General features: G+C 37.6%; 2 protein-coding genes across 3 annotated transcripts; one reads left to right on the top strand and one right to left on the bottom strand.

Annotated features, from left to right (window-relative positions):
• Positions 1 to 868: 868 nt before the first annotated feature.
• On the top strand, positions 869 to 4,123 carry LOC140953576 (RING finger protein 11-like). Its single transcript, XM_073402990.1, has 3 exons — positions 869 to 1,091; positions 1,180 to 1,322; positions 3,669 to 4,123. Exons 1-3 carry the CDS (start codon positions 987 to 989, stop codon positions 3,847 to 3,849), a joined length of 429 nt encoding a protein of 142 aa, XP_073259091.1. The 5' UTR covers positions 869 to 986; the 3' UTR covers positions 3,850 to 4,123.
• An 804-nt stretch (positions 4,124 to 4,927) lies between these two features.
• Positions 4,928 to 20,893, bottom strand: LOC140953575 (solute carrier family 4 member 11-like). 2 transcript variants are annotated; one of them, XM_073402988.1, is made up of 19 exons: positions 20,301 to 20,893; positions 19,512 to 19,564; positions 18,613 to 18,820; positions 18,170 to 18,254; positions 17,782 to 17,905; positions 16,872 to 16,979; positions 15,755 to 15,877; positions 15,269 to 15,353; positions 14,563 to 14,685; positions 14,099 to 14,212; positions 13,442 to 13,574; positions 12,709 to 12,782; positions 11,988 to 12,165; positions 11,151 to 11,257; positions 10,487 to 10,697; positions 9,600 to 9,773; positions 8,640 to 8,835; positions 7,356 to 7,525; positions 4,928 to 6,309 (listed from the first exon to the last, which is right to left on the bottom strand). In XM_073402988.1, exons 1-19 carry the CDS (start codon positions 20,533 to 20,535, stop codon positions 6,246 to 6,248), a joined length of 2,565 nt encoding a protein of 854 aa, XP_073259089.1. In that variant the 5' UTR covers positions 20,536 to 20,893; the 3' UTR covers positions 4,928 to 6,245. The 2 variants fall into 2 exon arrangements, with proteins under 2 accessions (XP_073259089.1, XP_073259090.1); XM_073402989.1 differs by having other exon boundaries at positions 10,532 to 10,697; positions 20,301 to 20,891.
• Positions 20,894 to 27,702: the final 6,809 nt, after the last annotated feature.

The raw sequence follows: 27,702 nt of genomic DNA, 5'->3' as shown, positions 1-27,702 counted from the left end.
GGTATTGGGTTACATGGCGGCCGTGAATTTATAAGGGATTTGTATGGGAATCCACGTTATAGATTTAGGAAGATAAATACTCGTAGAAATTCTCAATAAAAAACGTCTTACCTTATTTACATGGTGTGTTCTTGCTTGCTGTGTGGTTATTTTCCCGATCCGGTGCGATTTTAGCGATTTTTTTCATTTCTGAGTTTCCAGTAGTGGAAACTCAGAAATGAAAAAAATCGCTAAAATCGCACCGGATCGGGAAAATAACCACACAGCAAGCAAGAACACACCATGTAAATAAGGTAAGACGTTTTTCATTGAGAATTTCTACGAGTATTTATCTTCCTAAATCTATAACGTGGATTCCCATACAAATCCTTTCGGCCGCCATGTAACCCAATACCGCTTTCGTTGAACAGTCACGTCCCGGCTCGCACACCGCTAATAATTAATCTAATCCTTTCACGTGACGTGAGCTTGGGCTGCCTGTGGTTCAGCTGAATTTTGCTACCCGATACTAGAGTAAACTCCCCAAATCCCCCCTAGGTCACTAGCACAGTCTAGCCAAAACAAAACTTTATACCACAATCCCTAGTCTTGATAAAATCTTCAACCAACTGATCCGTTTCCTGAAAAATGATACCCTACTCTAGACCCAAACGCTCTGATTTATATACCCTATCCTAGAGTAAATTGCTTGAAAACCATACCCTTCACAGCGGCACATACCTATATAGCCCATATATGGCAGTACCCCCCCGGGGTTTTCTACATACGTGCCAAAGGTTTCCGGAAAGATACGACGTTCTTCCGACGGTATCCGATTGCAAAACAGGCCTAGATGACGTCACGTTACGACAGCATGACATTTGTTGTTTTGAGAATAATTTTCCTGAAGACAACAGGGAACTACTGGCCGGCGGTGGAGAAAGTAAGTGTTCTCTCAAATAACCACCGTAAAGGGTCGTCTTTGTAGAGCTTCAGTCCAACCCGACATGGGAAACTGCTTGAAAAGCACTGGTCAGGATGATATTTCGCTTTTACATGACGACGAAAGCTTAGATTCACCAAGGACAGGCGAACCTCCACCGCCATACCAGGTTCAAAAAATAACTCAATATGTACATTTCCTTCTCGTTTAATTACTCTAGCAGAGATTGAAGTGACGTTTTCTGTGTTTTATTGAAGGAGGAAGCGCCAATCTTTATTCAAAGCCAACATGCTCCTCATCTGCTGTCCGAAGAACAGCAGATTCGCTTAGCACAACGTCTTGGTCTAATTCAACATCTTCCAGTCGGAAAGTACGATGGCTCGAAAGGAAAAAAGAGAGAGTAAGGATATTCTTTGTGTTGTAAAATTACGTCAGATCTTGCTGTTTTCTTAGATACTGTAGGACCTTTCTCAGAAAGGTGAAAGTTGAAAAACTGTATTTACGTAAAGCAGCAATTAGATACGAAATCTGTTTAATATTTTATTCTAAAGCTTCTTGGCTGTAACCCTTACTGTGGTTTCGAATAATCCAGACTTTTTTAATTGCGAGCTTTGTGGATACAATGGAATGTTTCCGTGACAGGTTTGTGTTTTTGTTAGCGTGCTTACTTGAGAGCATTTTCTCTCTTATGAATAGCAGTGTTGTGTAAGATTAATTTTCAGAGGAAATGGTCCCTCTCTTTTTGTGTAGCATCCCTTTATTCTTGGTCCATCACTCACAGATGTGCGTTAAATTTGTTATTCGAAAGAGAACACGAAGCGCAAATGTTTACGTAGTGCTCAGCTTAGAGATTTTCCGAACCAAGTTCACGGGAATGCGAGAATTTTGAAGCAATTATTTAATTCAATATACCCACGCGATGTTACAATAGGTCCTCAGACCTCGCTCGCTTTTTTTGTTTACCGCGACTTCCGGCGTGGGAAGGCAGCAGTTTCCTGTCACAATGGGCCCTTTTGAGTATAAATTGTTACCCTTTGATAAAAACTTATAATATGATTCATTCAAACGTCGAAGGGCAACAATTCTGTTACAGAGAAAAGAAGAAGCGCTGTTTCTGCCCATTTTTTATTTATATGAAACCTAAATGATATTCTGGACTTCGCACTTGTACGTGTAATAGCATAATATTTCTGGGAAACAGGAAAGGCAATGTAAGAAGTTCTAGGCGTCTTTCAAAGCAGACTTCCCCTTTTCCTTGTGTTAACTTATGTTATTAATTTACCCCAAATAAGTTCATAGCGATAAGAAAACGCGTGTTTGAACTACAAAGAAGAGATGATTATCATATGCTTATACATGTTTCTGTGTATTAAAATTTTCGTCGGATGGTACGTGACTTCAATGTAGACAAACACTTACAGTACTTCTAGTGTTGATAAAATGTTATTATTTGGGGAAGACCCCTTTACTTTTGAGTAACTGGGAAGGTATTTTCTCTTTCATTATTCGGGTGTTTTTAGGTAACCCACCTTTTCCTTTCAATTTACTTTGTTGAACATCAGTGAGATGATTTACGGCCACCTGCACGAAAAGGTTATAATGCAATTATTTATTACTTGCCTCCACATGAATGCTTGGCAAAGAAATTTTGGTTTAAATTTTTGTGTTACTTAAATTTTCCTAATTTTTTTTTTCTGAAGGCACTCAATTTGTGCTTTCAATAAGCCAAGTTGAGAGTTCTTTCTCTGATCATCACTTTGCTTTGTTGAAAAACAATGCAAAAAAAGAAACAGGAATAGTTGGAATTGTTTGTGTGTTGGACATGTACCAATAAAACCTCTTCTTATTGGTAAGAGGGGTCCTAAAGCAAGTCAAGGAGGTCCAAAAATGGGGGTTGTGAAGCAACCCAAGTAAGCAGTCCCGAGCGGTCGTCTTGTCCCGCTTGAAGGGTTTTGAATCTTATTTCCCACTGGTCAAAATTAAAAGTTGGGGCCGTGCTTTCTTGATTGCTTGATGGGTGATTTGCCCAAAAGTGACAAAGCGTGGCTTAAAGCAATGACATGTGGACGAATGACAACAACATCGTTCACAGTTTATCCGGTTGTAGCTATAATTTATTCAGTGACCCCATTTTGGGCCACTAAAATTCTCCCACTGCAACCAAGACAAGTCGTTTCATGTGACAAAAAAAACTGAATGACTACAAAGGACTTTGTGAAAATCTTGTGTACAATGAACAAAAAGAGAAAGCAAATAGGGTTTCTAGAATGGCACTCCTTAAAATATGGTTTAAAGAGCACTCAGTGGCTTTCTTTTAATTTTTTACTGTTAGGAGTTACCAGTAGTACTCCAGATCATAACTAAGCTTGTAAAAATGCTTCTTCCGAGAGCTTCATTATTTAACTTTCATGGTGACAGAAACTCAACTGTTTTTCTTCTCAGCCCCAATATCCACATATATGACTTTGTACAAATTCCCCAGAGTGATGTCAGTACATTTCCTTATAGATCTTTATTAATTCCCATAACCTAATCTGTTGATTATTTAGTTATATTGTTAGAAGAAAATTGATGTTGGTCACTCTTGGAAATTAAAGGGTTATGTGACATTACAAAGAAACTTTTGCTTTTGCTTTTGCTTGTATCAATCATTTTGGTCTTCTCAAGGTGCCCTTCTCACATCCGACCTCAGAGATAAGTGGTTTAGCCATGACAATAACATTTGACTTCATATTTTTTCCATCAGGTGTGTAATATGTATGACAGACTTTGTCGTGGGTGATCCAATTCGGTTTCTTCCTTGTATGCACATATATCACAAAGACTGTATAGAAGATTGGCTGGTTAGGTCGTTCACCTGTCCGTCATGTATGGAACCTGTCGAGGCGGCACTACTTTCTACATACTATGAAGCTTCTACAGAATAACAAGAAAGAATGGAACCCAGGTGATAGAGAACAAATTAAAGATGTTTTTATATCAAGTATCTTTCACAACAGAGTTGCAGTTGTCTTTGAGGGAGAATTGTTGAAGGTTTTGGCCAGAAATTAAGTCTATCAATAACTTTAATACCAGTAATGTTTCAATTAAGCTATTTTAAATTTAGAAAATAGAGGAAATATTTTGGGTATTTTGTCTTAATTTATAATAATCTTTCAATCGGGGTTTCACCTCTTAGTTCCTTTCTCATTTCTTGTAGTGTTTTTTTTTTTTGGAGATAATAAGGTAAAGTTGTTAAGCTATTTAACAATGCTACTGTCAGGGCAGAGTCTTTTGCTGAAACAATTATTTCTTCTAATATTAATTGTTTAATTTATCATCTATATAAGAATGCTTGGACTAGAAGAAACATACAGATAATATCTGTTCAAGCGAGTTTACTACAGTTCAAGTTAAGGAACTAGAATGATCTTATTCACATTCTTCTGATCTGGCCATTAAAATTGCATCAGAGAGTTAGTACACAGGTTCACAGTTCGTTTTGAAACTTGTGTACATATTTATAAAGATTTTGTTTATAGACAATAATATTGCCTGGAATTTTTACCAGCACATCATCAACCAACACATGCAATTTTCAAATTTGTATCAGATGAAGCTTAACTCCTAATTTCTCCTTGATGTCCATTTGACACATTGTATTCTGACTGTGTTCAGGCATGTATGCGATTATACACATTAACACTTTCATTCCCTCTACTGGACAATGTGAAAATTCACCGACAATCCTCATTCACTTTTGTAAAGTCACTGGAAATAAAATTAATAGTGCCATACTGATAAGCGAACAGTGGCAACACCATAGGATTTCTAACAGGTTCAAAAGTTAGATAAAACTCATTCTTAGATCACAGTAAAAGGGCATTATTCAGCATAATATCATATGTTGGCTGTCAGCAGATACATGAATCTTGCATCCAAATTGGTATGATCCTACAGTATATCAATTGTAATGATTCTGTTAACAGTAATGTTTATGATCAAATGTTTATGGTCAATATTCTTAGTGGTATATTTCAATGATTGCTAAGTGATGGTGCAATTTCTGTCGGATTTCAAACTCCTAAAATGTAACTTACAGCTGAGAATTTCAGTACCAAAAAGGCCCTCTTAGCGGGGTGGGAAGGGGCTACACATGTCCCTAGTCTGAATTTCAAATACCGTCACCTTGAATTTGAGAAGTTGGCCGTGTCCCTGTCAGTATTAAACCCATCTTTGTGTCATTTTTTCCCATCTCAAGACCTAAATTGTTATCTTTGTGAAAATCATGTTATTTAAAAAGGCCAAACTTGTAGTTGTGCATTCATTTGCTTAAGGAGCCTGTTATGCTGGTAAAGCCTAAAATTATACATAGTACTACATGTAAGTCAGTTAGAAAGGACATTCATTTTCTGAAGATTGTTGTGTTTTATTCACTATTTTTATTTAATAAAGTTCAAATAATTTCATATATTAAAGTCTTATAAAGGTTAACCGTATATAATGATAAGATCTTCAAATTTTATTCCTTCTATTGACAATTTCAATATTCATTCAATCAAAGCATCTTCAGATTTCTTTAGAATGAGATCGTTAATGTACATTTTCATTAATTTTCATTAATATTCTTTTTGTACATAGCCGACTTCTTGTTATAAGATAATGTTTTAAAATGTAAAAATGAACTTCAAACTTGTAAATAAAACTTAAAAATTAATGTGAAGTACAGTTTGATTGCTTACTGTTGTTTACAAGTCTTCCGAAACCATAGCCCCGAGGTGAATAGTTGTGGATACCATTATTCTGTGAGATATAGTAAACCGGCATAACCTCTAATTCACTGAAACACGTTGATCAAGTATATTTACCAACCCGGTGGACTGCAGCCCCAGTGGTGAAGTACTTTCACAGTCTAAGATTTTACAATTACCAATGAACTCGTACCATAATCAAAACCTACATCCTGTTAGTTGACACAAAATCTGAGCTTATTAGAGCATTGCCCCATTGCTAAGTTATGTATAGTGTACCCCTACCATTGCTGTAAGTGTTCAAAGTCAAATAATCATTTTCATTAATTGAAAAAATGTAGCAAAATCTGAATTTTACTGCAATTTAAAAACTCTGAAATTGCATGGCTCCGCAGACAAGTACTGCTTGATATAACCTTCCATTTCACATTATATATTATTTCTGATTTAAACAGAGCTTACACTATGTAAACATAATTTAATATCTTAGCAGCTGAAAAGGTTCAAAATTTGGTTGAAAAAGACCGGGAAGCACACAATGGGGCTCAGGCTTGCTTCTTTCCATGATGAGTATTGTAACACTGACTTGATCATTACAAGTGGGCGTCTAAAGCCGCCAGATACTTTGATGAAATCAGTTTGGGGACCACAAGATGTCTGCAATTTAAATAAATTCAAGTGTTAATTAAGTCCTAACTTAAAGGGACCTCCCAAGAAAAGCTCAGCTGAGCTTGCAGAGATCTCCTGCTAATAGATTCTGTTATAGATGTAATGCATTAATAATAATAATAAAAGTGGTAATAATACCCTTTTCAGAGTCCGTAAATCCTGAGGCAGAGCTTCTTCCTTATACAAGCCATAAAGGTATGTGCCGCCCCCAAAGGGTATGGTTTTTGCCCGGTTTTGGTCTGAAAACAGGTATAGACTTTGCCCATTTTGGTCTAGATTCGGGTATGGTTTTTGAAGGAACTCAGTAGTGTATGAATGTACTCGTCATTTCAGTTCCAATTGAATAAGAAAGAAAGTTGGAATGGATTTTCAGAAATCTGTTTTTTGGCATTCTAATCTCAGTAAACAAGACATAATTTCTGTCTAATCTATGTAACCATGTGTGTTGCAATTTGTGACCACCTCCAGGTATGGATTTTAGAGGCCAGGTCTGAAAACGGGTGTGGAAAATGACATTTCTGGGTCTGAAATAGGCTGAGGATTTGGAGAACAAGGCAGCACACCCCAATCAAGAATTCCCAGAATTCCCCCACCCCCCTCCCTCTGGGATTTATAACTTTCTTGTTTGTGAAAAGATTGGCTCAGAGAATTACATGGCCATTTAATAATTATTAAAAATTATTCTTATCTGATACTGCCTTCAGTTGGAAGGAATTTGTATCTGGCCACAGCCCTAGCAAAAGTCTATTACTGGAAGTGCATTAGACCACATATTGAAAAGTACACTTAGTCTTACATATGCCACACCGTCTTGACTGCATCACTGATACATGTTGATTCCATGTCTTCCATCAGTCACATTTCAAAAATTTAAACGTTTGATTGTGGTAGTTTTGACTCCAATAAACAGCTCTATAGAGACAGGTCTCTTCAAGATCTGACAGTATGTAACACCTGATACCTACTGGGCCATCTCATCAACTTTTCAAAAGGCAATTTAGCAATAATTGTATTGGAGGTGTTTTAATTCTTACCTGATTGGCAAAAGAAACATAAGCAAAACTGGGAACACCATCTTGAGGTACGGCAATGGAGCAAAGCCAAATCCACACAGGACGGCCAGCTGCAGGAACTGTAAGGCTGTGTATATATGCATCTTCCTCTGTGGGACATGACGTATGTAGTGGTTTGGAGGGTAAGCAGCCTGCAAGAATTTTTAGGGCAAGTTTGTTATAATTTAATTAATTTTACAACGGCAAAGGCTGTTCTTTTAAGCTCTAAGAGTGATCAGAGTCAAATTTCTCCTTGTAATATCAACGCTTTGTAAAACAAAGTGGTTATGAGAATTACAGACACGATCATGCAAGATAAATTTGCCTGATATTTTGTCAACTTCTTCCCACCATTTCTGTAACAAATGAATAGGGGCAACAAGTGAGAATTCAAATTTTGATTGTAGGGTTTAAAGGGTTAACATTCTCTTAGCCTGCATTGCAGATGTAATCTAAGCCCAGTTTGTAATGTCTGTGAAGCAGCACCAGTATCCTAGTTCTGGGCCCCCAATGGATTCAACAAAATACCAAAAATGAATTTTGATATTCCCTTAAACCTGATTGGCATATCGACAGTGACTTCTTTAACAGGCCAATCATGCAGGTTAAGTTGAACTCAAATCCTGGTACACAGGGGGAATCTAGAACAAGGATCTTGGCACTGTTCTGCAGAGGGACTTAAACACATGTTCTATTTAGTTGTAATGAAGCTGAATCACTACTATACCTCATGGACACCATACAATTCAGGCAGGAGAGGGGAATTCCACTGGTTAGAACCCCCAAAATTCTTAAACAGCTCACTATTCTAACTAGCTTTATCTATTCTTTTATCTGGCTTGTAGATACATAACCTGTGTTCTACCAGTATCCACAAATTCATAATAAATTCCTATTTTAAAACCATTTCCTAGTGCATAGTGGCAGTATTCAACAGTGCTTATTTTTTGTGAGCAATTATGGTAGAAGGAGACAAAAGTAGCTGGGTAAGGATGGCTAACTAACTAGCCGGCTGTTTTGGCCGGCTACCCTTATTGACAGCCCTGCAAAAATTAATGGCGTCTGACAGGGCGAAATGGAGTAACTATATACACAGTTACATATTGGATACTCAAGGTGTGAACACAACACCATTTTGTGCCGGTACCCAGCCACACATTCTTGGACACCAAGTGTGGAAAGCTCCCCAAAGAACTGACTCAGTAGCTGTATATTTAAGATTGCTGGCCAGAGTGGAAAGAGTTTGAGAGTTGACAGCATGTTTACCTGTTCTGTGATCAACAGCAATGCTCTCTCAAACATCTGGTTGCCATCCAATGCTGTTATGGCCATGAACAGGAACAAGCCATCAAGTACCATTGTGGGAATAAGAGTGAGTGGTGTTGGCAGCATCAGCAGGGAAAGTGCAATCATTAAATTGGAGATTAAACCAGACAATCTTGTTTCTCTGACTTTCACAATGCTGAAAATACATAAGTTCAGTACCAGAATGTTAAACTGGAAGGAATCATTGATAAATTGAGGTTATGTGTAACTGACCAACTACCCCTCCCTTTAGTCACAATTTTACTGCCCTAAGTGAGAAGTAAGTGTTAATGTTGACTTAAGGGAGGGGAAGGTGGTCAGAATAATTCTGCTTGTAAGTTGTTTTCTTATTCTCCGAGAAGCCCTTCAAGATAATCCAGGCCGTCTGGCCACATGCTGGCAGAGATACAGAAGACTGTCACATGGGGGATGTTAAAACACACGCAAACAGTGCGTGGGTGCTTTAATGACTGCGTCTACTTTTAAATGAAGAAGGGTTGTGAGTCACTGACTACTAATAATTTCAATGCTAATTTTATAACATCTTGCTTTGTATGGCAAGAAATGTTGGCAACCTAGCAATTTGAAAGAAAGTTGAGGAAGTTTTTATTTTTTGAAAAAAAAAAATTGGAGGGCAAACTTACAGGATATATATGACAGGACTAGAAAACAATGACAACAGCAACAAGACTAGCAAATGCTAAATGTGGATAGATACAGATTTTTAATCATACATAGAGATAGAAGTGTTGATAATAGCAACTCTAGGATAGGGAGAGATTTTGGGAGCCTACTCTTCAGTTTAATGTAGCAATATTCAGTCAAACTAGGTGTGGTATACCTTATAGGGGGTCCCAGTGGCATATCCCTCCCTACCCAAATATTCCTAAAGTACCTCCCCTGGGTTCTAGTCTCACTTACATTTCAAACACATGACCTCTATCAACTCTCTCTTCAACATCAGCCAATGCTCTCACATGCAATGGTGAGTGAGGCAGGGCAGCGTGTACCCATGGCAGGCCAAATAGTGAGAGGAAACTGTTCACTACTGCAACCACAAATAAATCCCAATGATATGCACTGCCTTTCTTCAACCTAAAAGGAGCAAGTATTTAGAGTTGATTGGCATCCTTTTACAATCTATTTCACCCATCTTGTTAGCGCTTATTTTCAGCATGCAAATATAAGACTTTACTGTTAAGCACTACTGACAGCACTTATATTGCTGCAGCAGCTGCTGGTAGGAGCTTGGCTCAAAGATCTTGTAAATTTGCATTCATTTGGGAGACCTTTAAGTCTCAGAGAGGTAGATCTTCTCGGAGATTTTAAGGCTGACCTAACCAAAATTAAGGAAAGTCCAAGGATGGCAGAGTATTGCAGTGGAGGGTGAGTTGAGATAAGTTTTAATTAGATCATGCCAGTCAGTGTCCTATCCATTCACGGGATGTGATTCTGCATCAGCAATAATCATTACATATGTACTGGTACAAACTTACTTTAGGAGACCGGGCATTTCATGGTGGTGCCTCAAAGCTCTGCGACCACTTTCCAGAAGACATTTATTTACAATAGAAATAAGGATACAATCATAGGTTTGGAGTCAGCTCCAAAACACACCTTTTTAGATTAGCTTAAATTTGATTAAATTTCATTATTATTTTATAGTGGTGTAGCATTTTCTTCCCTTAAATTTTATAAGCCAAAATTAGATTTATTGCAATGTTACTTAAGTGGAACTATTTTTAGCATGTGAGCATTATCCACATGAAGCTTGACACACCCAAGTCAAGTAAATCCAATTGGTTTACCCTTTGATCAGTTTAAAGGTTTGACCCCATGCATGCAGACAGCACCTGTTTCCAGGATTGTTGACCATAGCGCTTGAAATGTTCTGATCCATGAAGAACAGCAATGACAGAGAAAAGCCTAATCCCATGCCTGCGAACACGGCACCCCAGGTCAGCTTGTGAAGAGGAGCAGGGGCGAAGGCAAAGGAGTTGCTTGTTTGAAACTTGTAATCTGTTTCAACAACACAAGAACAAGAGTTAAAACAACATGCAAGTGGGAGCAAATTACTGACTCACAGTAGTTTTTGATACAATAACCCTTTAAACCCAGATATCCACACACAAATTCTCGAAACCAATCCCCATACATTTGTTTAAAGAAACAGTTGAGAGAATTTGATAAAAGATAAAAGCCTTTTCCCTTTCGTAATCATTTTATTAACTCTCATAACCTTTTTGTCTTGATGGTGCATGAAAATTGTTAGAAGAAAATTGTTGCTGGTCACTATTGGGACTCACAGGGTTATAGGAGTGTTAGGGCTCGGGCTTGATCAATATTAATACTGGTTCAATTTTGTCATTGGTTCAAATTTCAATAATCCTTTTTTCGTGGCATGGAAATGTAAGAAATAAGTGGGTTGAACCACAAGGATAAAATTTCATCACTTGTCCCAGCCATACTTACTATCGATGTCCCGCACAAAATATGAAGCAATGAGGGACATGACAAGAACAGCCACTACAAGTGCATAATCAGCCAGTGCTTCTCGTTTGCCGGCATCAAGAAAAGGACTAAAAGACAGGAATAAAATTGCCAGCTTAATGATATGTTGCTACTATAAAAAAACAAATAATATTTAGTTGTTCTTCATGGTTAGAGAAAATTTTAAATTTAAATTGGTTCATACTGCCATAATTATGCCCACCTTTGTGGATCATCATGATCGTTCATGTTTCATCCACTTACAGCTGTGATTTAAAGCCTATCAGCCAGGGCAGCACATCCCAGTCTCTATATCAAGGAGCAACTAGCTCCACTTTCCCCTCCACCCCCTCCCTCCTCCCACTTCACATGCGAGTCCATTTCAGGCTTATACCAGTGGTATGTACCAGTACCTCCTTTACCATGAAGTCTTGTAACATGCCATACAACCCAGTTTTTCCTGTATTTGTTGATGCCAGCAAGTGCTCCTTTTTACCGCATTCTATACCTGGGAACAGTCTCCCATCTACCCTCTTTGCCCGTGTTTAGGCCACAGTTTTAAGTTATTTGTCATGACTGCCTATTGCCACAATTGGCCTGTTCTATAGCAATTAACCAACTAAAAATTAAAAGTAAGTTTCCCTTGGTACAAATACAATGTAAAAACCAAGTGGAACAAAGTTTCTTGTCTTAAAGGAGACACTTGAGGCGCAAACCAATACAGATCTGAAGTTGCATGTGGTATCCTCTGAACCACCACTGACAGCTCCACACAGGTAGGATTCAGATAGAGTAAGAATTTACACATCACGCACTCACCTCTTACGAAAATTGTATAGAGCAAGACCAATCCAAACAGTTGCTAAGCTTATCACGGCATAAGACAGACCTCCCTCTCTGTGACACACTGAGATATCAGTACAGTTACTGGCTAACTGGTTGATGGCACAGCTGGTGGAATTCATCAAGGGATTTGAACAGTGAAGAGTTGAGTATTCTGCAATTAAGGCAGAATAGCATGTGACTCTCTTAGAATCATAAAAAGAGCAGGGGAATCCCTCAGGCAAAGTATTTCACTAACGTTATAACAAGATAGACAAGATGCATTTCTGTCTGAAGACCTCTGGGTTAATATGTGTTTAGATACCTAATACAGAAACTGCCAGAAAATTCATCATCATATATAGCATAATGGCTATCTAGGATAATATTACAACTCACATGTCTGACACTGGATGATATATAGAAATCAATATTATTCTTAAATCTTGTTGCAGCTTTTCTTTATTGCATTTATTTTATTGCCAACTGTATCCAATGTCCTTTTAGAGAAAACAATGGTTACTATGCAGTTGTAATTCACATGTCTAATACTTCTGCAAGTATAGGTGTATATACCCCCCGTAAATTAAAAATAACAGGGCATTTATAATGTTGAAACAATTAAAAGCAAGGAAACTATACATTCATAGTTAAAATATTAGTGTATATGTATAGTCAGTCTTTCACTGAGAAAAAAATTTTTTTCCTGTAAATTTACCTTTGATAACACTACTGATTGCATCAACTGTAAATGCAAGAGAGATGAACAAGGCAAAGATTTCTTCTGTTGACCTAAGCAACACAATGAAAAGGGTTGGTTATTTAAATGAAGTCTAACTTAGACTGCAGTTTAGGAAATCTTTGGACCTCCAGATCTCTTCCTTAGTGGGCAAGGTTATTTAAATGAAGTCTAACTTAGACCGCAGTTTAGGAAATCTTTGGACCTCCAGATCTCTTCCTTAGTGGGTAAGGTTATTTAAATGAAAGTCTAACTTAGACCACAGTTCACCAAATCTTTGGACCTCCAGATCTCTTCCTTAGTGGGTTATTTTAAGAAGACAAATGTTTTTCCAGTCTATGCTATATGCTTTCATGAAACAGTTCATGATAAATGGGGTTTACATAAAAAATAGCATTCGGCAAACCGAAAATGGCTTAGAACGCGGTTTTGTTAAACACTGGTTAATAGACTGCATTTTAATAACTAGCCCAAAGAGTTTGACAGTTATAAAGTGAAATTTCACTCATTTAGTTTAAAGGGCATGAAATAAACTTAGATTCCAGTTTGTCTTTGGGGCAACCAGCTCTCACATTTTGTTTGCCTGTGGCCACTTCTTGTTCATCGTAATGATTTAGTTAGAAGTTGACTTATCCAGACCATTGCTGCTTGTGACTTTTTTTTTTAACCCAAACAATACATTCATAGTGAAGTAATTACAATATGTTCTTACCTTGTTGACCATTTCATTATCTGGGAAAGTCCAAATGTAGAATAAATAAAAAGGAAGAAGGAATTCCACAACCCAGTACAGGAATAAAGCGCCAAGAAATCCAAGTCAAAGTCTGCTGATATGTTGTAGATCACTAACAAAGCAAATGATCACGTTTCAAAATTATATTAATATTATTATTTCAGTTATGGTAACAGCAGCATTTATTCTGTATTTTAAAAAGTAAAATTTTGCTGTCATTTTGAGCTTAGGGGCCAATGTCATTTGTGAGTTAAAAGAGGTTGATCTAATCTGTTCCACTGCTGTTCATGTTGATGCATGCCTGTTTTTTTATAGGTCTTGGAGCTACAGTTGCAGTGTTTAGATTTGCAGTACATGTTTACAAGACCTGTAAGTAGCATTATGCAAACTTTTACGTATTATTCTACCTTCAACAGTGCAATTTGCAGGGCAAACAAATGATTCTGTTGTGTGACAGACTGACAGTGGCAAATATTTCAGTATAATGCAAAACACTTTTGTTTTGTGCTCCTTATTGGAATTAACAGAGCAGGGGAATTTTATAATCCTAAAGTAATCAGTAACTGTACATGAATAACTATCTGCCTTTGTATTGGGAGTGTTTGCTTTGAGAAAATCAACGGTTCATGCATGTACCTTTTATATACAGTGCCAGTGGGGCTGTGGTGAGCAAGACAATTAATGGCTGTCCTCCAAAAAGAGCAAATATCATTCCCCCAATTGCCTGTGATATAAAAACTTTCTGCACATCTATAAAGAAAATGATACAGAGCATTTTTGTTTAAGTTTAATAGCATGGCCAAGCAGTTGGGGCGATTGTAATCCAAAGGCCCCATGAGGTTCAATCTTTGCCCTGACTGCTAGCCAGATTTGTTCTCAGTAGTTCCGGGTATTCAGCTCCTCCATTATGCTTGTAAATAACCAACTAGTTTGCCTTCGGCCAATTGGGATTCTTAACCTTGTGGGCCACAATCAAAACTACTGGTTTACCAGTAATTGTGTTACCCTTAAAAAGTCAGTTTTTTTAATAGCAAAACTTGGGTGCCCATAGCCTAGGATTTACTAATTTAACAAACACATCTGAACAATTTCAAACTTACCAATCTGGCCTTTGGTGTTGCGACTGTTGAGTACACCAAAGGCAATTGAAGGTAAAATACAGGCAAAATACAAAAACAGTGTGGTAGAAACCAACTTTTGAATGGTCCGATGACCTGTTATTCCTGTTGAGGTAGGAAAAAATCTGCCTTGCAAATTCTGAAATTGAGCGTTATATATAACCAATGAAAGGGTTCCCCCCAAAAAAGCCCCTTTTGTATGAGAGAAGGGAGGGGCTGGTGGGGTAGGCTTTGAACAGATTATTGTACCTTCCCATTGGAGGAGTGTGAGGGCTTCCTTTTGGCACATTTTAATTTTGGGGGTCCTGAAAAGCACATTTAAGCATATTTTGATAAAGTGACCAGAGGAAGAATTTTAGGCATGAGGATGGCTCCTTATTTACCCACATTTGCTTTATTTTATCATGTTTGTTTTCATCCATTGAAGTGTTCAGAAAAACTAATAGGACAGATATATTATCCTTTTTACATTTTTGTTCAATGAGAAGCCTACATGTCCATGATGACTAGACTGCAATTTTTACCAGTGGATGGAGCTTACATGTAAAAGGAACCCTGCCCATCTACACCTTGCCAGGTTTATAAGATCCCCTGAACCATCTGCAGTTGCTTTCCCTTATTCGCATCTAAGACCTCACAAATCAGGAGTCTTTACAAACGCACTATGTAGTAATCTGTTTTGACTCACCATCCTTAAAATCTGATAAATAATGTGGCCATCTTCTTCTGAGGTCTCTGATAAGCCCTCGTCCAAAACTACACATTTCAGAGTCCTATTTTAAGGGTAAAAATAATAGCTTCATTAACGTGCTCTGTATAACATTGTCTAAATTAAATGTCTGCATAAATGCAAATCACTCTCTTATCATCATGAACTGGTTTGCATGTCTCCGTGACCCCTTAATAATTATGTTAGCTGGAGTCTTGTATTGCTGGTACGGACAACCATGCTGAACAGGTTGATGGCAACTGGAAGATGATGATGTTTGATGAAGTTTGAAAAGTCACTTGGTACAGAAACCAATGAAGATGATGAAGTTTGATGAAGTTAAGAAAGTCACTTGTCAGAGAAACTGAGGGCCTTATGGGACCTCTGGCAAGGAGAGACATGATGATGATGAAGACTCAGGTAATACTGACTGTACATGTACACGAAGTAGATAAGCTTGGATACCTTTCTACTTTCTTTTTGATGAACAAAGGAGGATTTGGTATGAGATGTGAGTTGTCTCTTTGATGGCCTCTGCCTTGGCTGTGGCATTGATGAGAGCTTGTTGGCACGATCATTCAACACTTTCTGTAAAAGAAATTTAAAGAAAAGGATTGAAGAAAGCCAGGGACCAATATAGGTGCCCATTGGTTAGAGGTGTGATCTGCTGGCTGCACAGTTATCACCTCAAACTTCAAGTGCCAGTCGTTCAAAAGGTGGATAGCGCTATCCACCAGATAAATCTCTATCCACTGGATAGGGCAGCGCAATTGGTTTCCCCAATCCTTGTCCACTGGGTAGCGATTTATCTGGTGGACAGTGCCATCCATCTTTTGACGACCGGGGCCAGATCTGCAGGTCCATGTTTGAGACTTGCCGTTACATTGCTTCTATGGACAAAAAACTTTGCGTCACTTTGTCTCTCTTCACCCAGGTGTGTAAATTGCTTGGGTGGGGATGGAGGCCTTCACAAGGTTTACATACACCATTTTTGAAAGAAAAAAGGTACCGGCCTTCCACCTACCTTCTACTGACAAATGGTACCCCTTTCTCATACCTAGTTTAGAACTCTCTATCTGCACTGTCTTTTTGATATGAATAAATCAGAAAGTTTTCTTGTCTCTTTTACATCTATAAAATGTGTCTGTTAGCCCTGTTTGGTCCTTTCAAATACCAAGAGATTTCCGTAGCTAACCTCACATACTCCAACGTATGAAAACCCTACCCTTTTGAAAACCCAAACCCTGAAAAAGGTACCCCTTTTATTTGGAGCCTCCTGTTATGGACCATTATAGGGAGTTCCTCCCAGGTAAAGGGGTGACATACTGCTGGGGACAACCGTCACTATGGACTAACAGAATCCCATCCAGGGAGGAAAAAGCAACACACAGATTGCTGAAGTGAAAATTTTCTCTGTCCAGGGATTAGGGCAGAGAGGCCAAAAGAAAGGGAACACACAAGATATGGTGTGGTCTTTCCACTTCCCTGGCCCTTGTTACCAGTTTCCACTGCTAATTTCTCAGTACCAATAATATCAGTCTAATATGAATTGTGAATAAATAAGTAACAATAATATCATTACTTTGAACTGCTCCTCTGTCTCCACTTCTATTAGTAACTGTCTGGTCTCCATATCACAAAGCAGAGTTGCAAATGTTCTTCCTGTCTCTACTGAGTTCTTGGTTTTTTTCTTCAAGGAAAAGGAACATATTAGGAGAAAAAAATTGAATCAACATCAGCTTCATCACTGACCTTGCTATCAGTACCATCATTACAATTGTCATAATCAGTACCGCCACACATCATCACCATCATTCTCATCATTGCCAACAACAACATCATCATCAATATCATCAGCACCATAATCATCAGCTCCCCCACCACTATCATATCACCATTTTTATCATCACTGCCAACAACATTATTACCATTTTCATCATCACTGCCAACAATATCACCACCATAGAGTTCTAAAGTGATGACATCACAAAAATTAAATTTGTGAAATTATGGGATTTGTCAAGATTTTCTGAAAGAAATCCTTCTTAATCTGACTTGGGTCTAAATGTTTAGACCCAAGTCAAACTTAGAATGATTTGTATGGAGTCATCAGAGCATAAACCTGGGATTATCTCAGTGCTAGTTTTTTGCAAGTAGGCCTCTTGGGGATGTTGTTCTTTCAGAATATCCTGACATAAGTTTAATTTTTTTATGATGTCACACTGTAATACTCTATTATCATCACTGCCAATGTCACCATCAATGCCACCACCATCATCACCATTTTTCATCATCGCTGCCAACAGCATCACCACCATTATCATCCTCACTATTATAACCATCACTGCCACCAATGTCATCACTCCTAACAAAATCTTCACCATTATCATCAATAAACATTATTGCCATCACTGCCACCACCATTATCACCATCATTGCCATCATCATTACCCTCAATAATATCATCATCTCCACTAAAAACAGGTACTTACTGTTTTCCTTGGTGCAAGAACCAGTACCACTAAATGAGTTTCCTCTAATGTCCTTCCTAGGTTAACAGGATGCTTCAACTGAGCTATAGCAACATGACTCTGTTGTACTGATGGGAGCTCTCCTCTGTAACATTAAAACAAGTTACCCATTGGAACATGAGACCACAATGAACTGAATGATTCAATGTCTGTCTCATGATACTAAACATCAGCTTTTGAAGCAAATTAATCACAACAATAATTAGTCTGGAGACCTGACTGGATATGGCAATACAAGGTTAAAACAATGTTTTTGTTTGACAGTCAAGGAATTTCATTTACGGTGTTGTCGTATATTGAAGTTTTGGGGTATAGCAGCTGGATCCGCCATAAAAAATTCTGAACTTACAGAGCAATGAGCCAATTCTGAGTTTCCTCCCAACCTCCTCCATCAGATATCTCAGTGCCTTGAATTATTTGTGACAAACAATGAACTGCAAGAAAAAAAGGAACAGTACATCGTACAGTATGAATTATATCATTATGGGTTGTGGTTCAGTTTTATCCTTCTTTGTTTATTTCTCTGTCTCATTGTCATACATTAACATTCCCTAAGACAAAGAAAAACTAAAATAAAACTTAAGATATAATAACACCATGACATATATGAGCAAAACATATTTTTGCTAATGGTTTGAACCAGAAATCATCTGAGCACTCTTTTTCAGAAGTTGAAAAGCACCTAGACAATTAATTTTGCTGTCCATGAGCCAATACACATTATCGGTATTATACACTAGACAGAGATTTCCCCAGCACTTGCCAGGCTGGTGAAAATTTATTTTGTCTGACCTGAATCTTGAGTGAAAAAGGCAATTCTGGCATCTTCAAAATTTATGTCCTCATCTTCAGCATCAGTAATAATTTTCTTTAACATAGCATCAACAATCCCCTCTAAGCTTGTCTCTTGGAGTCCAAGAAGTAAAGTGGGCCGTTCAAGGAAAGTCTCAATATCTTTCGCTGCTCGGATCTCTTCAGAAAAGTTCTTAGAAACAAGTTTCTGAGAGGAAAATGAAGGAACAAAAATACAATGAATTCTAGTTTCTTTTAGTAAGTAACTCTCTCTCTTCTTGGCAATTGTTGCTTGTTACAAAACAAATTAAGGGAATGGGAATGATTACCTATCTAGAATTTAAAGACATTATTTTTCTTTTGAGTTGTAAAATCACTAGTCTTCTTCACAGCCATTTTTAGGCTCGTCACGCAACTTGTGTGGAGGAGCATTGCGTGACGAGCCTAAAAATGGCTGCGAAAGAGACTATAAAATCACCTGGATGCTTAAAATATGTGATCTTCATTTCCATGAAAGACATTGTTTCCGGTTTTACAATCCTACCATACAGCCATTATATTTTCTTTTATCACTTGCGATGACAAAAAAGGGAATTATTTGATTTCACTCAGTCCTATTACCAGTAATTTTTTTGTTTTTATTGTTTGGTTTGCTACCCTGCGAACAACTTCGCAAATGCTAAAAGCCATGCCAGAAATAAACCTCTGCTGGCAGGGTAGCGGTGTGCAAATAAATTCTTCATATTTGCTTTTCTTTATTGTTTTGTCTGTTTTAATATTTAATTTTTTTGATATTTAATTTTTTAGATTTTGACATTGTGAGGGGCCTGATCAGCCTCATACTCAAAGAAAATTAAATGAGGATGTCATCTTTAACAAGACAGTAAAACATCACTCACCTGGTGATTTGACAGCATCAAAGAAGTGTCAGGACCATCTTCCTCAGCAGAATCTGAATATTAATTTTAAAGTTATTTAAATGAAGGCAGGGTTATTATGAAATAAAACATATCTTCAAACAGTAACTTTTCAGTTAATTAGGTTGCTAATGTTTCTTTTATTTTATAATTCATTCCTTATTATCCTAACCGTAGCTAACAACAAATAACAAAAATAGTGAAAATAAAACTGTCTGTGGGTAATTAGGACAATGCGAGATCTTGCTGTCAAAAGATTAGATAATACTGCCTAAACAATGTCTGGAGAACATTAAATACCACCAAGACATTTTTTAAAATCAAGGTAAACCCAGACTAAATTTAATTTAATCGAGAGCAAATACTAGACTTTAGTGTTTACAATTTTGAAATATTGACAGTCGGTTGCTTACGTAATGCAGGAAAAGGTAAACACGTGGGCCACTCGGCAAGGCAAAAGTTTTTCATTTTTTTTTGTTTTTTTCTAAAAGTGTACTAGTAAATACTTCCCTTTTTTCTACAACGTTTCGTTTTCGAAAGATCTCGCGTTAAAACGTTTTATTTAATTCGTTGGTTAAAAGTCAACCTTTCTTAAATTGGTTTTTTTTTTAAGCGAATCGACATGTGGTAATCTACATGAGTACGACAATGAAGTTGCTCGCTCGGAAAATTGCTCCAGACAACACATGTACCTACACGTAAACATACTCATTTCTTTGTTCATTGAATACACTGAGTACGTTAGTTCAGTAAATAAAGGAAAACCATCACCTTCAACTAAACTTGCTCCGGTCATTGTACCGTCACCCTGCAGCTGTGGTCCGCATTCCGGATGCAGCGCAATGATTTCCAAATCCTTGTCTTCGCCGTTTGAAATTACATGCATCGGGATAACTGTTAGGTCTGTTTCACCTCTTCCTTCTCCTCCTTCTGTACCTTTTAGAGCAGAACAATTATTCTCGTTGTCCTTTGCGCCATCTGAACTTTGAGTGAAGGGTTTATCCATGCTATATTTTCAGCTGTTTGAAACTAGCAAACAGATTTCAAGCCTTCAAGAGGGCGAAAGCAGTTCAAAAATCTCAACAAACTCCTCATTTCTAAACACATCACAGAAGTGAACACAAGCAGCTTTTAAAATGTTTTATCTAGTAAAAAGAGCGCCCGCTAGGTTATTATTAATAACCCGCATCTTGCCGCCATTTTATAAAGAAGCTACAATTCGCTATCTCTATTCTGATTGGCTGAGATTGCAACAGAAAACCAATCAAAGTCTTCACGAAAGGATTTGAAGTTTTTCTTTTCTTTGACATTTTTCATTTTTGATTTTTGTTTTACTTCCCAGTCAACAGCATATACCCAGAAAATATAACACAAAATTTTGCTTGGGATAAAATTTTGGCAGTCTGACATTTTTTTCCACGAAAATTGGCTGTCATATTTTGCGCCAGCAAACAATTTTTTTCCGCACATTCCAGGCAAGTTCTTCCGGTATTCTAGTGGTTTTTAAAATGTAAAAAATGTATATTTAAAGAAAACCAGTGTTTTGAACCATGGGTTATTTTTAAATCAATATTCAGTTTCTATCAAGTAAACCAGGAGATATTTAGGCAAGGAACTTTTTGGTAACCTTACGTAATAGCAGGATACAAGAATAATGTATCAGAGGCACCCAGCGAGGCACAAAACGACTTTTTTCGGTAAAATATAAACTGTTCGCATTAAGGAATAAATATTGCCTAGAAATTTAGAAAAAGCTCGAGAAAGGCTTAAGTTTCTGGATAACCGTTTTATCAGTTTAGTTTTTTTTTATCTATCCATCTAGTCTAGCTTAGTCTACATCGAGTCGACTGTCTAGTCTATCATTGCCAGAGCTCACAGGTTGCCCAGGCGTGATATGGGAGTTTCTATGGGAAATATTCAAGAGTTTGTATGGCAAATAAAACTTACATCAAATAAATGAACTAAGACCGAGGTTAAAGTCGTCAACAAACAGTATATATATATATATTGTTACCTGGTGTTGTTGCTTTTCTTTGAAGTTTCAGTACGATTTGAGCATTATATGATCATCTGACTATTATGACTGTCAGTACCAGGTCAGGTGATGCTATACCGGGGGGACCTCGATCAGTATTTGGCATAGGTTAGCCGCTGAAGGTTTGAAACCTTCATCCTTTTTAGGACAAAAAAATCCTAAAATACATACGTACCCTGTTTAGGACAACACCCTCGATTTTGTTACTATGCATGCTGTTTACGCAAGTTGAGAATAGTGAGTTTACGCCACAGGACGCAAAAAAAAAGAGGAGAGCGAAACGCTTGCGTGTGAAAAACGTGAAAGGGCGATTACTTGCGTGCTTCGTCGTGATCTTTACCTAACAACACTGTTTTCTTGTCTTTTACAAAAAGATCTGTTTAAAGGACGGTGAAGTTTAGTGGAAAGCTTTTTCAAACAAAATTATTGTCACGTTTAACACACAAGGTTTGCCGGTTTAGGACGAACAAAATGCACCTCGTCATGTTTTAAAATCCTCCCTTGGCAAGTGCCATAAAGAAAATACACGTTCTTTTCATTGCTTTTGTGCATACTTGGAGTTCAAACAAAATTTATCTAGCAAATCAAATCAATCTTGCAGACGATACCCTGTTAATAAATAGGAAAAAACTGGCACGAAATTGTAAATCCTAGAGAGGTCAAAAACCATACCCTGTCCAGCGGCACATCTCCGTATAGGCCATGCAAGGAAGTACATCCCCCGGGATATTTGTGCTCAAGTCATCCTGAAACTTCGTAGAAAAAGACCTTGAAAACTCTTGATTTTCCAAACAAACTCTCATATTACACTTGGGCCACCTATGTTGGTACAGGAAGTGAGGGAAAGTCGAATTAATTGTGCTCTTCTTTCTTTGTGTTTTCGACTTTATCCCGGGGTAGTAATGTCTAACTCACCTATCTTTAGAGTCCAGGTCATGAGATTTTCAGTTCCACGCTGTCGTGTGCAAGGATATAGGACACGCACTTCGACACGTTTTGCAAGATCCTCGTTTCTACACACATTGTTTATTCACTCGGCATGGTAGACATATTTCGTTTCTTTAAAGTGCATATCACAAAAAATTGACAAATTCTACCAGCTGTTAGTTTTAAAATGAGGTATGATTTGGGTTAATCAGATGAAACCAGCGGTCTCCATGCTTGGTTAAAAAGCACTAAATTTGACTTTTTTCGCCGATTTTGGTCAGAAGGCCGAGTAGATCGAGTGACATATTTTGAGGCATTTTTCTTAGCTTCTCCCCGCTAGCAAAACAACAACTTCGCACTTGCATCACGCTTTTTTGTACATTTCCTTGCCGTCACTGCAAAGACGCTAAATATGTCACTCGCCTATATTGTCTCTTGCCTATGACCAAAACTGTCACGGCCTAAGATATAAATTCTGCATTTTTAAAAATCTGTGAAAAATTCAAAAATCGAAAAAAAAAAACTGCAGCATTGTTTATTACAACTTTTCTATTTTAATTCTAGTGAAAAACTAATTTGGGGTGATATGCACTTTAATATGTGCACAAAACACCACTCGTAAAATTCATAAAAACTACATACGGGAACCGAGTGGTTTATTTTCCATAATCTCACACGTGAGTTCATCGATGACGTAATTTCGGTAATTTCCCTCTATTATTTTATCGATGTCTTTTTGTCTATATAATAAAAAGAACATTACACGGCGGCTTGAGGATATGAATTTTATTTTCTCGTGGCAAAAACAATATTTTACTCACTCGCTGCGCTCGTTCGTAAGATATTGTTTTGCCACTCGAAAATAAAATTCATATCTTCGCGCCACACGTGTCATATCCTCTATATATTTTATCTTACTTTTTAAGTCCTGATAAGTTAGTGTGGGTAAATAAAGTTATTGTTGTTGTTATATTTGTTAGTATTAGTTATTATCATTGTTAATATTATTATTATTATTATTATTATTATTATTATTATTATTATTATTATTATTAGTAATGGTAACAGGAGTGAGTGGAGTCCAATTCGGTCTGTAATCATACGAGTGATTAACAAAATCGGACGACCGCGTAGCGGGAGTCCGATTTGTTTAATCACGAGTATGATCACAGACCGAATTGGACGACACGAAGTTCTGTTTCCAATTAATCATAACTTCAACAAAATTTGTGATATATTAGGTTCTTTTTTTAATCAAAACACAAGAAACTCCGAGATTTTGTTTGCTAGCAGTGAAAAAAAAAAGCCATTTAAGCGCGCGCGTGATGGCGCGTACTGTCCAATTACTTAGGCATGACGCGTACTATCCTATTTAACTGTCCTATTAAGGTTGAAATCAGGACAGTTGATAGCCAATCAGATTTAAGAATTTTGTTATAGTTATGATTAATCAAGTAACATATAAGTGACAGTTGAATTAATTAGTTATTTAAAATGATTTGACTGAATGTTACGCATACGCACATAGGCAAAGCCACATCAGCCGGTCTGTGCTATGCATGGGAACAGCTATCAGGGGCACCCAACGAGAATATGGTTCAAAACCACTTAAACATTGTATTTTAAAACGTATTTTAGTATTTAAACGGTAGATATAGGCATATTTTTATCCCCTAATTTTTTGTTATCTGTTCGGATTTCCTAGCTGAAAGTCTAGTGATCCGCAGCCACAAAGAAAGCTCCCGAAAATTCTAGGTGACCTTTTTAGGGTAAACATCCGTTAAAAATTCTAGATCTCAAATCGTCTTCCGAACAGATATTTACCGAACATTGACGTTGGGTGCCCCTGAGCTATTTCGGGCTTATTTGGGCACAGGTAACGCAGGCTCCCTGTTTGTGTCAAGTACGGGCTTCAAAACATGAGTAAATATAGAGAACAAATGGGGCGAAGTTTAGGTCTGGAAATTTGTTAGCAAATAAAAATCGATGAAACTTACCGTGTGGTGAGTTGTTGTTTCCCTTAATATGCACACGAAGTTTCAGGAAAAATATTCTCTACCCCGTGATTTGGGTATTTAGGTTTATCAGCATGACATAGCCGTTTTGGACGAAATTAATGGACTGGAAAGCTTACGTATCTGTCCATTACAGTAACACCTACGTAGGCTAGGCTTCGACTAGGCTACTTTATTCCCGAAGCGAGGGAACAAAATTAAAATTGACAAAGTAATAAGAAGTAAAGATATGACCACGTTAGCTTAAGCTACCTTTACTATCAGAACTAACTCGTTAAAATGGAAGGAGACATGCCACACAAAGAGGAAGACCGATCGGACCAAGGACTCCAGCTTAAATACAAAGAAGTCAAACTTGTGTAGTTAGGAGGAGGCAGAAAACTTTGCCGGTTAAAGGCTTCAGTACACAATCCGTCAAACAAGGGAAGAAAGACGGACTTCAAAAATACAGTAACGCTATTTTGCGACTGCTTTTAAGTAATAAAATCGTTGTTAGCTAGTAGAAATCTGTCATCAATTTAACTGAGTACAATGTCTACATTTAGCACACGACTGTGACAATGAAAATTTAGTACTTAAATTTAGACTAATAGCTTTTGCAATACTGTAATTCCTTTATGGTCATGCAAATAAAGCTTTTGGTGTTGATATTGTTGATATTGAGTGACAATGAAAACAGACAGTGCGCAGGTAACCAGTGTCCGTAAAGCGAGGTTGACGATATATGAGACTTAATGAGTCGGGACACAGAAAAGTGTCCGTTGTCCGTATTAACCAGTGTCCGTATAAAGCAGGTTACTTTTAGAGAAAACGTTTCTCATATAGTTTAAGAGCCTTCGGTTCCACTGTTCGTTAACAGTAGACAAGGTCTAGAAAGGCACGCATGATACTAAAAATCAAACATGCTGCGCATGACTGCAGATGCCGATCTGATTTCTAGACTTCAAAAAAGAGGAAGCATTTTCAGCCTTTACTCTTCACTCTTGATTCAATTCTCACTCTCAGAGCTGGATTCTTAGCAAACGCGACGAGCCACCCTTCTCTTTCTTTTCTTGTCTTGTGCCTGACCAATCCCCTCGTTCATTTTCACCTCGTTTCTTTCTCCCTCTCGAATAATCTAAAGAAACATTTTCGCTCAGTGACGGACAATCGTATCTGAACGGAAAAAGACGAATTTATGCTAATTTTGAATTGTTACCTATTTCTTCGATAAGCTTCCAAGCACTGATAAAAAGTAACTCGATTCCTCTCAGGTGAGTCTTCGTTTACGTCCACCGATTGTGGTTAAAAGCTTTTTCTACAATGAAATACACGAAACTTTTGACCCGAAAAACACCGACAGAGACGTCGATTCATTGCGAGTGACGACTTCTACGGAGCATAACTCACTAATTTGTCAAAACTTGGAACGCCTGTCATGGAAGAATTTCGTCATGTCACCGTTTTTCTCGGATGCTGTTAAGTAAGTAAGTAAGTACTAAGTAAGGCATTTGGAACGTCTGTCATGGATACAATAAGTGTTACTTTCCTCGAACAACTTAATTCAACTGTCTAAAACACTTTAATACAACTCGAGTTTTATAAAGCCGGAAAATTCTTCTGCTTCTCGCGACTGATATTCGTCAGATTTTGAACATTACGCAACGCAATGCCGGATTGCCGAGGCTTTGTATATTTTGTATTATATTTTATATTACTGAGAGAGAAACAACAACTTAATACCTGTGCCTGATTTTTCAAATCGGCATTCGGGAATTTAAAGAAAACTCTGGCGAATTGTTTAACGAAGTACGAAGCACGAACCTCGCTTCTCTTGCATGTGCTTTATAACAATTCACTCGGAGTAAACATGACAAGCAAGCGCACGGCGTCCTTATGTCGAGAAAAGGAGCATCGCACAAGAAAATTAAAAATTTTGATGATCTTATACTTGCCCTTTGGCTCGTTCTAGTGCTTTCGTTACTCAATGAGTTGTCGCTAAACTTTTCATTTTACCAACTTACCTTGAACAACCTTGGCCTGTTACGGATGTTCAGATGGTGTAAAGTGGCAGAAGTGGCGGGAAACGGCGGAAAGAGGAAAGAAAGAGTGACTGATATGACTCCAAGTCCGTCATGGCTATTCCAATGTAAGAAACTTCAGCTATAAACTGAAATTTACTTTATTTGGAACTTTCCCAGGCAATCAATTTAATTTGATGCCAGGTTATGTGCTTTTTATAGCTATTTCACATATTTAACAATACGTAACGACGCTAGATCGCGCACGGGAACAATTAAACGGTTTGTTTTGGCTTGTTAGAATGTGTTGAAGATGTTCAAACTTCACGAGAAAGATTGAAAAGCTCGATCATAAACAAACTATAAACCACAAACAATAATTGCCGGAATTTTATGGCGAGATGATACCTGAGAGTGAACAACAATTAACAGTTCAGTCTCCTTTTTGCCATAATTACCAACAAATTATATGTTATTTTTTTGTCATGAAGTGTTTATTAACAAAGACTAATTTGTCTCCCTAAGGCGGGGGGTTGCTGTATTTGCCAAAATTTTAATTGGTTGCTGGTTTTACCAAAGCCATTTTTTCAGGTTTATTCAACTCTTTCATGCCAAGAATTTGGTAATCATTTTTTTGCCAATCTTTGTTTCTGCTTTTCACACTGTAAGGCTCTTGAATCTTGAAATGATAGTCCCGGGGTTGTCAGTTTTCAACAACGACAAATGACCTTAAAAGAAAATGGTACTGAAGTGCAAAAATATACGTATATATATTTTACTTGTCCTCGAACCAAACTCGCGCACCCCGTTCTTACTTACGCCTGATTACAAGCGCCTGCTGCGATATGGAAGCTACCAGTTGTTACAACTGATCTGTGCTTTGTTGTGTTTTCAGGGAGCACTCCACTTACCTTATTCTCAAATAGGAACTGGAATACATAGAATAATCTGAAGTATCTGTCCGACTGACCTATTTTTCCAATCCCGAAATTAAAGTATAATATATTCCAAAACTTCTGCTTCGGAGAGCAGAATGCTTGGATCAATACAAAACGAATAATGACGTCATTTTCCTCACTTTCCGGCCGGTTTTCACGACAACAAAGAAATATTGGCGAAGTGCCGGTAACTGAATGAGGTTGGGACGTGTATCTACATCTACATCTACATTTATTAGTCAGCAGAAACTATGTGCA

The sequence above is a fragment of the Porites lutea genome, chromosome 12 (assembly GCF_958299795.1).
Source record: "Porites lutea chromosome 12, jaPorLute2.1, whole genome shotgun sequence".
Taxonomy (NCBI): domain Eukaryota; kingdom Metazoa; phylum Cnidaria; class Anthozoa; order Scleractinia; family Poritidae; genus Porites; species Porites lutea.
The sequence above is the reverse complement of the archived record's forward strand: the minus strand, read 5'-3'. Positions and strand labels throughout refer to the sequence as shown.

What these genes read in the sequence shown, in the direction of transcription:
- LOC140953576 (XM_073402990.1), top strand. Translation starts at nt 987, where the DNA reads ATGGGAAACTGCTTGAAAAGCACTGGTCAGGATGATATTTCGCTTTTA. An exon ending in AACCTCCACCGCCATACCAG is followed by an intron (nt 1,092 to 1,179) that starts GTTCAAAAAATA and finishes GTTTTATTGAAG; the next exon opens with GAGGAAGCGCCAATCTTTAT. An exon ending in TCGAAAGGAAAAAAGAGAGA is followed by an intron (nt 1,323 to 3,668) that starts GTAAGGATATTC and finishes TTTTTCCATCAG; the next exon opens with GTGTGTAATATGTATGACAG.
- LOC140953575 (XM_073402988.1), bottom strand. Translation starts at nt 20,535, where the DNA reads ATGGATAAACCCTTCACTCAAAGTTCAGATGGCGCAAAGGACAACGAG. An exon ending in TGATGCTGTCAAATCACCAG is followed by an intron (nt 18,821 to 19,511) that starts GTGAGTGATGTT and finishes TTTTCCTCTCAG; the next exon opens with AAACTTGTTTCTAAGAACTT. An exon ending in CTTTTTCACTCAAGATTCAG is followed by an intron (nt 18,255 to 18,612) that starts GTCAGACAAAAT and finishes TTTTTCTTGCAG; the next exon opens with TTCATTGTTTGTCACAAATA.